This window comes from Erpetoichthys calabaricus, chromosome 11 (genome assembly GCF_900747795.2).
Source record: "Erpetoichthys calabaricus chromosome 11, fErpCal1.3, whole genome shotgun sequence".
NCBI classification, from domain to species: domain Eukaryota; kingdom Metazoa; phylum Chordata; class Cladistia; order Polypteriformes; family Polypteridae; genus Erpetoichthys; species Erpetoichthys calabaricus.
The window spans coordinates 143,419,521-143,432,053 of NC_041404.2; the positions used below are offsets into that span (position 1 = coordinate 143,419,521).

General features: G+C 40.8%; 1 protein-coding gene across 3 annotated transcripts in view; it reads left to right on the forward strand.

The window, feature by feature from the left end:
- Positions 1 to 12,533, forward strand: part of LOC114661080 (cytohesin-3) — a 119,038-nt gene that overhangs the window by 53,733 nt on the left and 52,772 nt on the right. Inside the window, exon 1 of one of the 3 annotated variants that reach the window (XM_028814199.2) lies at positions 28 to 339. The exons of 1 other annotated variant lie outside the window; for it this stretch is intronic. In XM_028814199.2, coding sequence (XP_028670032.1) covers positions 321 to 339 — 19 coding nt within the window. In that variant the 5' untranslated portion in view covers positions 28 to 320. Of the gene's footprint in view, positions 1 to 27; positions 340 to 3,026; positions 3,241 to 12,533 lie in introns of those variants that run through there. One more of the 3 variants, XM_051933661.1, reaches the window with a different exon arrangement.

A 12,533-nucleotide genomic window follows, 5' to 3' on the forward strand; every position in this document is an offset into this window, starting at 1 on the left:
GAGATAGACTACAGCTTATTGGCGACGACGGCGGTGCTAGCGGTAGCAGTTGTAATCGAGGCGAAGGGGGTCTCCCGTGATAACACCTTTAGATGATCCACTCGAATTAAATTCATTTTTTGCCTGGATATTCCCGAAGCTGTTAGTGGAAGTTAAAAGGAGAAGGGAGGAAGGAAAAACAGAGTGATTTACCGAGAGAAAGCAGCGACGGCGGCGGCGGCTGCCCACGGCTTCGTCTGCGCTCTGCATCCCAGCTGTCGCGAGCGCTCGGAGGCGTTCGGTCGGTCAGTCCGCGCGCGCTTTTCTCTGCTGTCAAAATAATGGACGAAGAAAACCTCGGTAAGTCGACTTCGACCGACGGCGTGGCGGGTGTATCGCGACCTGACGTGTTTGTTGTGTTGGTGTTGCGGGGCTACGGCGCTTCTGCTTTATTCGCTCAGGGGAGGAAAAAAGGTCTCTTCAGCTGCTGGGCTTCGCTTTCTGAGCTGAAGGCGCTAGCGGGAGTGAGGTGTGGGCCGGAGCCGAAGCAACTTCCCCTCATCAATACCTTCGGCAACCCGTCTCGCGCTTGAACAGTCAAGCAATCAACTATTCGTATTCGCCGTACGCAATGAATGCAATTAACATCTGCACTGCTGACTTCACCAGTCGGTTTCCTGAGGGATTTTATTGGGCGGCTTTATTGGGGGAGATTTGGTACGGGCGATGGGCTTTACCTGCCGTTATGTTTGACAGGATCTGGCCTCGGGAATTTTCCTTACTGCATCCTAGTGACAAGAACAGCAACTCGCAGAACTTCCAGGGCTTTTAAACGCGTTTCAGTTTTTTTTTTCTTACTTGGGGCAAGGGTGTATGTGTTTGCTGTATTAAAGGCTAAGGAGAACTGTGTTTGTTATTTTTGTACAGGGAAGGCTAAATTTGGGCTCTATTTTTTCCCACATGGTTTCTAAATCTGCAATAAAAGGAACGTTTTGTGCGTTGCTGGTCAAGATCTGCTGTACACATACACTAATGAAGTACAGCAGAGTGAACAATTTTTTTCAAATACATAAGTTGAATCCACATCGTGGGTAAAATAAAGCAGCTCCTTTATATAACGATTGAAGCAACATGCAGCTGTAGAATACACACAAGATAGACTGATAGCACTTTATTTGTCACCAGGGGGGAATTTGGCTTTTTGCAGAAATGCAGTAACAAATAAAGGTTATTATTTTACGACAAACAATAAACTCTCACATACACACAAGAATGACTAAAAAAAGACAACTTTCACAGTGAGGCTCTTCCCAGGCATATTTCTATTGGTATAAACGAGAGTTTCTTTATACACTTTTTCTGAAAAAATTTAATAATATTGCAGTGACCCCAGGTAGAGGATCTGAGAAGGACACTCTCTTTGGGAAGCTGCAGACTGTTGGGGGTGGGCTGGTCAAGAATACAAGCTATACAAGAGACCCCATAGACACTGATTGTAGGGGCAGAAACGGCACTATGAGAAAGCTCTTTATTTTGTCTCTTCCTGCTGCTGAGGTCTGTCAGTCCGTGTCAACTGGGGTCAACTCACAAACCAGGTGGAAGTGTGGCAGTCGGGTTGCCTCTGACTCTGGGTGTGCAGAATAAGACAGAGCTGGCTGGCTGGTGCATATATGTGTGCAGGCTAAGGGGATTCTGTAACTCTGACGAGATGGTGAAGCAGAAGACCTGGCAGTGTGAATGAAGGTTTAAGGGTCTCACCAGTGGTCTGATGTAGTGTGGCCAAATCATTCCTCCATCTGTCGCAGGTTTTTACAGTGGTGTCAGAAATGGGATAGACCCAACTAATTGGTGAAGTGGGATAGACCCATCGAATTGGTTTAGCACTAACACTGATGGATCCCCTTAACCACACCTACGATTGCCCACTTCAGATTGGACAGATGCATTTGCCTTGTACCCGCTGAGTGCCCTGGTGATGGAGTTCATGTTACCCTCAATGAAGATGGTTCTGAGAGGAGAGCAGTGTAGCAGTCCTGGGTGCTGATTTGAGATGAACATACTCTTTGGGAAGCCGTGGACTGTCATGAGAGTGGTGGGGATACCTGGCCCTATAAATCGTGTGAGTCGGTGTTGCATAAATGGCACTCTGAGATGGAACTTTATTACTCCGCTCCCTGCTGCTAAGACCTCTCGGTCTTGTGTGCTTGGCTTCCAGACAGCCTCAGAAGGAGAAAATGGCCTTAGTTTGGCTCACAAATTGGGGAGTAGTGCGGTAGTTGGGTTTCCTCTGGGTGACGCAGTGCTGGCTAGCTCATGTTTGTTGGGTCTGGTGTAAGGTGTGGCTGAATCTTTTCCTTTGTTTCTTGTTCTGTCAGAGTCGCTACAATACCAATAATCAAAAAAAAAAAACTTTTGGGCAGAATAACAATAAAAGTGTAGTACAGGTAAAAGACAAGCAAGGAACAGTTTCTCTGGGCTGTGTGGTAAGATGCACTAAAGTGAGTAGTGACCTCATGATGGCAGAATCAAAGAATGGACAAATGCTCATTTGGGTATGTAGACTTGAATATCCATTCCCAAAAATGAAAGAGAGAATTTACAGTATGTGGAGGCAGTAGCATGGTGAGAAGAAAGTGACTGTAGATGATTTGTTTATACAGTATGAAACAAAAGATGGAGAATGTCAAAGTGAAGAAATATACGTTAATGGACATGGAGTGATGAGGCCCAGAGGAATAACAAGGAAAGTGTAGGTGGAAATGGTGGAGGATGGCAGAAGAATGTTTCTTTCCCAAGGAAAGTACAAGACGATGAGAAATAAAGAAAGGGAAATTATGGGGAATACTACCCTGCTGAGCTCAAGTCCGAAGTACAAATGGCGACAAAAAATGTTGTGTTAACAGGCAAATAGGAGGAGCTTGAGGGAGACACGACACTGACAATGCACTGCAGAAATGTTGAAATCACTTGAAGCAAGAACAGCTGTGGCACATTAAAACACCACAGAGTGCATTTCTGGAGTTTATTGCTGGAAGAAGAGTTGTAGGAAGCAAGTGAGAAGAAAGAGGCGACTGTACTAACACAGTTGAAATGTTCTAAAAGGCCAGTGTAACCAACCGACCTTTTGAGATTTCCAGGTTGTATGAAATGAAGAATGTGTACCAAGGCTAGTGGAAGAGTTGGATGACTTCACGGGTGTATGAGAAGTAAATGGCATTTACCGATATTCTGGAACGGTGCTCTTGACAACGGATCGATTCTGTAAGTGACGTGAAACCGACCGGGTATAATGAGATCGTTATCTTTTGTCTCCGTCAGGATTATAGCAGCTGTGTTTTTTTATTTTTTTAAATTTTGTAGTCTGTTGAGTATGCTATTAAGGAAGACTGTTGAAGGTAGAATTACAATAATCCAGACTACATAAAATAAGACTTTTTTTTTCCTGCCAGCATAATCCAGTAAAGGGTCACGGAGGGCACTGGGCGCTAGGCCAGTGCACACCCACATTCACATGGGGCTGATTTACAGTTGCCGGTCAATGTAACCAGCACATGGTGTGTGTGAAGAAAGCCTATGTAGACAATGGAGGAATGTGTTCATACAGACAGCCAGTGGGTGTAGGCTGCACACCCAGGATGCTGGAATGGAGAGGCAGCAGCACTACCTCTCTGGTAGGTCCTCATCCTTGGCGTCCACATGCATCATACCTGTAACATATGAGTTGTGCCCGAAGTTTGACTCTCACCTCATTTTAATTTTTGTGAAACATTTCCTCTTGTAACCTGAGAGCTAGTATTATTTCCAGTGTTTAGATGAGTTGACACATTGGGACAGAGTGACATTGCTCTTGCTGTTCAGTCTATCTGCTGTTTGGAGGAAATTAAACATCAGTGTAGTCTCTTATTTGCATCAATGCTCTTTCCAAAAAAGCCTGGATTGAAGAGCCTTTCTAACAATGTAAGTCAATGTGAAACTTTTAATAAAATTCCCTTCAGCGAAATTAGTGGTTCATGAGTATTTATGTGTAATTCAGCTTTACTGGCAGTTTATATAAAGTTAGTTAGAGTGTTATTTTATACTATCTCTGTAAGCTAAAAAGCCTGGGCTCCTAGAAACTATTAAAATTATCAGAAAAAAAATTGAATTGACGTGCTGCCCTCACTTGTGTTATTAGCGGCTAAGCGAATTTTCAGTTTCCTCGGATGTGGAGTCCCTTACCCCAACTCCACCTCTCACTTCCAGGCCGGAGACAGACACACACACTTCCACGCATAGACATTTATTCATAAGATACTATTTTAATTTTTATTATTTTAAAACAGTGTTTCCCAACCTTTGTGGTGTCACAACCCAGTTTTTCATATGCCAGTGTGTTTGTGTGGTCCACTGAAAATCAGTTTGCCTCCATGAATTCAGCATGACCGACCCCTTTCCCCTCCTTGAATTCAGCGTGAACCATTATCTTGTCCCCTTGGTGAATTGAGCGTGATTGTTCAAGCATGGGAGGGGTTCCCGTTTGATCACTAGAGCATTAGATGAGTCCAGTGTGATCATCAGTGCTTTTCCTCCTTGGTGATTTTGAGCACAGTCGTTACAGTGGGAGTTAAGGAGGTTGTCCGGGATCAGCTGTGATCCACAAGCAGTACTGTCACTTTGAATCGTGTGCAGTTGTCGGAGTGGGTTGCAAGAGTTTTTTGGAAATAGGCTGTGGCCCACCAGTTCAGAAACACTGGTTTTGACATGTCAGGACAGTTTGAATCTGGTCATTGAAAAACATCCTTCATATACATGTAGTGTTTTTGCGCATATTCCATGATGTTTATCTGGTTATGATTCAAATTTAGGTGTTGTGTTTATGTTGCATGATTTGCAGCCATGCTGTTATTTGTAATTATTGTGTAGCAGTGTTGGGCTTTTAAATAGACGTGTGCCTAATGAGGATGTATTGAACTGGAGAAATTTTATTGCATCTGATTTGGTGAGTTTATCGGAGAGTTTCACTCAATAACGCCATATAGTACTACATGAACTGCTTTAAATTATTCATTAATACTCCTGATTTTTATCAGTAAAAGTCTGTGTCTTTAATTGCTCTTAGTTGTTTTTCTCCTCTGTGAGTTATGCTGCATTTCAGTGCCCTGGGAATTTTAAGAGTTGCCCTTTGTGTTGTCACATCTTCCCACTTCGTTCTATTCATGTACATTTCCGGTTGGTGTTTTGGGAGATACATGAGATTCCTTTCAATTTGTTGCTTGATCCACCAAGAGAAGCAATTAAAAAAAATAACCTTTTTTTTTTTTTTTTTAAATAAAAACGAGTTAAAGAAACGAATGAAGCAAGTACTTGAAATGCAACAAGACTGCCAAATGCCATTTGTGGCTGAGCATATTTTTGAAATGAGGTGAGAGGTCAGCGTTGCATCACATGGTGGAGAAGTCGGGGAGCACAGTTCTCTCTGAATTGTCCCACTGGGAACTACTACTTAGAAGGGCGGGAAGGGCATTCATGTGAAGTTTCCCCTGGGAAACTCTTAGTTCTCACATTTCCCATACCACACAAATGTAGCATGAGCGTTTTGTAAGGCTTTACATAGTGCCTTTTATAGCCAAGGTCTACCACAGGGTGCGTTACACAGAAATACAGCTCAAAGTGCAGTATGGAATAATGCAAATGTATGATAAACAACTGGGTATTTTTTACAGATATCCAGACAAAATCAGATAAAACAAAATCAACTGATTAAGACACAGGAGCAGATTGATAGAGAGAATAGTGGCACAAAAGAGTTAGTCGTATTCAGTAAGAAAAATACAGCAGTGTCCAGTAGAAAATAAGCAAATGCAGGCATAAATAATTTGAATTCATGAGAGATGTTTTCAGGTGCAATTTGAATACGTAAGTAAACATAATTTCATATCCATACCTGGGGAAAGAGGACTACTCAGTATAGGAATTACAAAGGTAAAGGCCCCCGGCTGACAGTTTGTGTTGGAAGACTGATATCAGAATGTCTTAGGCAAGGATAGACCCATATGAAGTATGCTGTAGCAAAAGTTAGTTTGGGGCTTGTTCTGCAGTGCAAACTTACAGTATACATAACGTTTGCTTGAAGATGAATATTGAATCTCAATTTTTGTTCTTGTTTTCTGGAGCGTTTTTTTATTTTTTGAGATAAATGTAATCGTAAGGCACCATGTACACTTAGTTGCTCACACACCAGCCTTGCACATCTCATTTAATTTTGCAGACCCCTATGGTTATGCAGCTTATCCAAGGCTTTCCAGCACAACAAAGAGCTCAATAAGATCAAAGGCTCTGGTTACAATATAGCTATTCTTTCTGAATTAATGTCTTCCAAGAAAGAGAGTGCAGAACATCTAATCTTAAATAACTACTGGTGTAGCGGTGTATGAATAAAATACAGTATGTCTTATAATACCTATATTGCTTAAACAAAAGAAAATTTTACAGTTTTCGTTTTAAGTCAACTATTTCAATATGCTTCAATACATTTGGCATAATTTTGCATAATTTACAGGTGATTCCTTTGTGCTTGCCATATTGATTGTGGCTAGGATGCGGTGTTTATCCATTCTTAGTGTCAATCCTTTCTTATCTGCATTCAGTGTATTGTTCTGTAGTCCAAGCCATATTATCCTGTACTTATCTTCTTTTCTTCCTTTGTTATCTTGCTTTATTTGTATGTCTCTTGTACTGATCATCATTTGGAAAGGGGCTATATAAAAGAGAGGACATTCTCAAACCTGTTTAATCTTAGTTTATGAAGACTGGGGATTGTTTCATGTTTCACAGCATCATGCGAAAGGGAGATACCAACTCTGAATGACACCCCCTTACTTCTCAGGACAGACTCATGTGCACCTCCTCACAAGGTCACTTGAGAATATGCCCATTAACGTGATGCACACATCTTTGTTCTGTAGGGCATTATTAGAGCCCTAAGTGGGAAAAGGCAGACACAGGGAGAACATGTAAGTGCCATGCAAGCAGTGAGCAGACAGAGGTGCAAACCAAATATTTTGAAGCTGTGAAGCAGCAGCACTAAGCACTATGGGTGACAAAATCCCATCAGATACGGAGAGAACTATTGCACAGACGAACAACCTTAATTTTATACAGCGAATTCGACCCCGAGGTGCTTTACAGACACAAAGATTAGGAACAGTTTGATCCTTTGTAAATTGCAGCTGTAACTAAATGCACTTGGAAGCTCATTGTATTACTTCGGCACAGCCTGAAATGCTCAATACGTGCATCATTTGTGTGGAGTGCTGTTTAAGACAGGCAGACACCAACAGACTATTTTTGTAATTCGGAGTGTAAATACTTACAGTATTTAAGTAGCTGTCAGAGTATTATGATAGTAGGCACCAGACAAACAGACAAGACTCTAAAAGGAGTCCAGACTCTTCTGTTTTTTTTTTTTTTTTTTTATGCATACACCCACCATTATTATTGTTGAATTCATAATAGGCCACCATACACAAAAAAAACACCCAGTCAATGACAGTCCTATATTGAGCAACTCATTTTTTATTGAATGGGAAGATAGAGGCAGATGTGCCTTATGTAGAGACGGACTACATTAAGTCAGCCAGTAGCTGAGCACTGCCGACGAGGAAAGAGACATCAGAATGCACAGCTTGTACTTTATCATACATGAAACCTGGCAGATGGCAGTCTTAGAGAATTCCACTTTTCTTTTAGAAGAGCAGTTTTAATAGAGAGTAGTTAAATGACATGTGTTGTCATGATGGATCTAAGTAGAGCCATATTTGAATGCCACTGTGTACTGTACACCACACTGGTGCTTAATGATATAAATCTTCCCTTGACACCAGTGTGGCTATCTGCAGGTAACATTTAGCCACAGGTTAATATCTCATACCAGAAGTCTAAAAAAGTCATGTCATTTTTTTTTTTTTACAGGAACACTTCAATAAATTAAGCTTAGTGTGTGGCAGGCTTCCCCAGTCATTAGTTTACCTGTGGGTTAAGATGCAGCAGGCTATTCAGAGTTGGGATTCACCAAGCATGTGTTTTGCAGTAGCCATGAAAAATCCTGGAATCCACCTTGGTTAGCGTCACCATTTCACCCTTCTGACTTTTTTGCTGATTCAATACTCCAGTTAATTCAGGCTGTTACATTAGCACATGATAAGTCATATTGCTTGTAGGTAGAAGTATTTAATCAAGAGAACACAAGTATGTCATAAGTGATGTGGAGCAAAGAATTTGTGAATTACCTGTTTGTTTGTTCATCCTTTTTCCATGTAAACAGGGCAGTAATAGACTGTTGTATTTGAGAGTGAGAAGTCATGCAGTTCAGGGCACAGAATTTTTTTTCTTCCTTTTATTTTTTTAAATAAAGGGCTTCTCTGTTGAATTTACGTCTGAGACCAATGGCTGCTTTTGTGTTTAGGTGAACCACTTGAAGTGATAGCTTCAAAGAATTAGGATTATTAAACGCAGGTCGTCAGAAAATGTAGCCACACGATTTTGTTTTGTCTTTATCTTTATGGGTATGTGCATTTTTAGCTATGGAGCTATTTTGTTGTACAGTACATGGCTATAGATGCATATTTTAATTCCTGAAAGTCTGTGATTACCTGCTACAGGCCACTGACAACCAAGTATATTACATCCCTTGGCGCATTTGTGTTTATTTGAAAATTTCACCCATTAAAATGTTTATGAATGGAAAAGATGGAAAGTATTCTCCTCTTGGAAAAGATGGCAGCAAACACCTGTGATTAAATGGCTTTCAACTTTGTTGTGCATCCATTAATATAATTCCATTACTTTCAAGATATTTTTAGTTAATCTGGTAGCTTTATTGCTTCAAAGCAATGTATATGTGGGTAATTGTCAAGGATTTTGTGTGATGCTTGGATTGATTCCCATATGTGTGCATTTTAAGCCCATTTGGGAAGACATCTGTTGGTGAAGAAAGATTCATGGATCTTGACTTTGCTGACGATGCTGTGATCTTCGCGGAGTCAACGAAGGCTGTGATCGCGAGGAGTCTGAGTGTCTGGACTTGCAAGTGTCCTGGACAAAAACCAAGATGCAGGCCTTTAATGACCTCTTGGGCACAGCCATCAGCAGTGTGTCTGTCTGCGGAGAGAGTGTCGACCTCGTCGAGAGGTTTACTTGCAATACAATACAATTTATTTTTGTATAGCCCAAAATTGCACAAGAAGTGCTGCAATGGGCTTTAACAGGCCCTGCCTCTTGACAGCCCTCCAGCCTTGACTCTCTAAGAAGACAAGGAAAAACTCCCAAAAAAACCCTTGTAGGGAAAAAATGGAAGAAACATTGGGAAAGGCAGTTCAAAAAGAGACCCCTTTCCAGGTAGGTTGGGCGTGCACTGGATGTCAAAAAGAAGGGGGTCAATACAATATAATACACAGAACAGAACAAATCCTCAATACAGCATAAAATTAAACATTTTACAAGTACGGAGCAGAATTTAACAGTAGATGATATCACATAATATGATTTGGATTTGTTTAGAGTCCTGGAGACCTCAGCCATCAAGCTGCCTCCCCCATTTGGCCATTCCACAGCTGAGACAGCGCTGGGCCGGCCAATCCAATGAAAGGACCCCTCTTTCTCACGATTCCTGCGATCCTCCATCAGGAATGACTTTACCTTAGGCAGGCAAAACAACTTGGCAGGTGGGCCGTGGCACCAAATGCCACATTTGAGTACCGAGAAGAGAAACAGAATAGTTGAGGGTTAGTAACAAATAACTGTCATTTTACTTATGTTTTAGTGCTAATGACTAACAACAGAGATGCAGTCTGTACAGTTAATCAGCAGCTCTAGTCAGGGTTTGCTAAACTGAAGTAGTGAGTCTTCAGCTGGGATTTAAAATCTGAGCTTACCTTGGCAGTGCCATTCATGTCTCTGGTGACTCTTCCTATGAAGTCCATGGACGGATTGGGAGAGCTTGGGGGGTCATGAGGTCGCTGGAAGAGTCGCTTTAGAGTCCTGGTGCTTCTTGTCTTGTTATATGGTTGTGACACATGAACGCTATCCAGTGACCTGAGACGAAGACTAGACTCCTTTGGTACTGTGTCTCTCCGGAAAATTCTTGGGTACCGTTGGTTTGACTTTGTGTTGCTCATGGAGTCCCGAATGAGGCACATTACCTGCATTGTGAGGTAGTGTCAGTTACGGCACTACGGCCATGTGGCACGTTTCCTTGAGGGTGATCAGGCTTGTAAGATCCTCATTGTTGGGGACCTGAGTGGCTGGACCAGGCCAAGGGGTGACCCACGTAACACCTGGCTGCAGCAGATAGAGGGTCACTTCTGGAGGATGGTAATGGACCGCATGTCATCCTGGGGGGTTGCCAACCGGGATCCCGAGTTGTTTCATCGTGTAGTGAGTGCGGCAACTCACGGTACCAGTGCATGCTCCCCAACTTGACTTAACTTGACTTGGTATATGACATTACTACATACGGCTTCAATCAAAAAAAAATAAGTGTCTGGGGCAAACTGTAGAATGCTGCTATTGTGAGAAAATAATTTTAACTTAAAAAATATCTAGCTTATCCTTCAAAGGTTCACCTCTTTTTTTTGTTAACAGTATAAATCATCCCACAATTCATAGATGATACTTTCTATCCATCCATAACCTATCCCAGCATCCCATTGGGTGCAAGGTAGGAATGGAATCTGGACAGGGCCCAAATTAATGAATCCCCTTTTCTTGGTTACTAGTTTAGTGGACTCTTCTTGCCATGTTTCATAGACGACATAAGTAATGAATGCTTTCCCAAAGACCCCAAAATCATAAGGCGATGGGACATAAATGTTTTTTTTTTTTTTCCTACCAGGAAGTATTTTCTGTAACTTTATACACCGTCAATAGAAGGACTTAGGGTTGTTTCAGGCATCCATGGAGACAATTCAAGCTGTTGCGTCGTTGCTGTACCTTTTGTAGGTCTTTGCTGTTTCAAAAGGCCTGTGTTGACACAAATACAAATTCTTGGTATTTTATACTGCGCTGAAATCATTTGTTTTACCAAATTGAAAATAGAACATAATCATATTTAATGCAATCCGATATAGCTACTTTATATTGGTTTAAATGTAAGAGGACAAAATGGATGGAGCCATTCATTTTATAAGATCAATGTCTGATTATGCAGTATTCCCCAATAAAATCCATCATAAACCAATGTAACTTTTTTTTTTCCCCACTACACTTCCTTGAAGTTTGGGAACAAAGATATTCCCATTGCTTGTTCACTTTGGAAATACTGTCAGATAAGTCCTTCTTGCATCTTGTTTTCAACAAGGGTTTCCTTCTGTGATTATGAAACGTGAAGTTGACAAAGGATAAATTGCTAAACACCTCTTCCTAAAAAGTTCAGTCATTATACTAGTGGTTGGTTTTCTAATTAAAGGAACATGTAATGTTTGCCATAGGAACAACTATCTCAAGGCTCATGTGCAGAAAATATGATTAAGCTGGTCACGACCAACAACTTTCGTACTCCTCGTGCTTTCACTTGAAGCGCTCATGTGATTACTTCAGGTTACACATGAGGCGATTAATCAGTAGAGGATACGTTGACATTTGTTTTTTACATCGGCCGTTTGGGATCAGTCGCATGGTATTTTTAAAAGAACAATTTGAGCATATACGGCAATGTTAACTTGTAATCTGAAGAAATTGTTCCATTTGTTTAATGTAGAATATTTTAGATAGATAGATAGATACTTTATTAATCCCATAGAATAATTATCTTTCTATATTAGGTTGAATATTTGAATTTTTTTTTCTTACTAAAAAGATGGAATAAACACCACCTGAAATAGGGCCCCCAAACTGGAAATGACTTCCACCTCTAAGTTGCATTGCTATCTAAATTCACAAATTTGACCATTCATTGTTTTGGCCAATCAGAAGCCGTTTTGCATTTGGTCATCTGAGTTGAGTTTGTACAGCTGGAATATGCAAGACATGATGGTGTCATTTTGTTCCTGTAGCCACCATAATGCTTTGGGTGTCAGATCTGTGTGAAACAACACAAGTGTGTTTATAGGTGTTTTTGTGGATTTAAAGTAATTTAATTATAAAATACTTAAGCTAAGAACTGTAGGTGTGTATTGTTTGGTTAGCTGGGCATTTGGCTTTGCACTGTCAGTTGATCCAGTAGTGTCTCACAGACATGGCTGCAGATATTCTAAAAATGTTAACCCACAGACTGAAAACTGACATAGCATATTTCTGGTAACAATTATTTTTATAATAGATGTTTTAGAGTACACTACATGTAATTCAATATCACTGGCAATTTGCAATTAGTGAAAAATGGCATTTTTTTTTCTTTTCTGGTAATTTTTTACCTCTTAAAATGATTAATTATGATTAGCAAAATTGAATGTCATGCCTGCCTTTTTTATCACTCATATATTGAAAGTCACTCTTGTGCTAATCAACCCTGGCGTTGCTGGGGCCATCTCTGAAAGTTTTACTTTTTTTTAAAATTCATTCTGCTAATGCTATGGCTT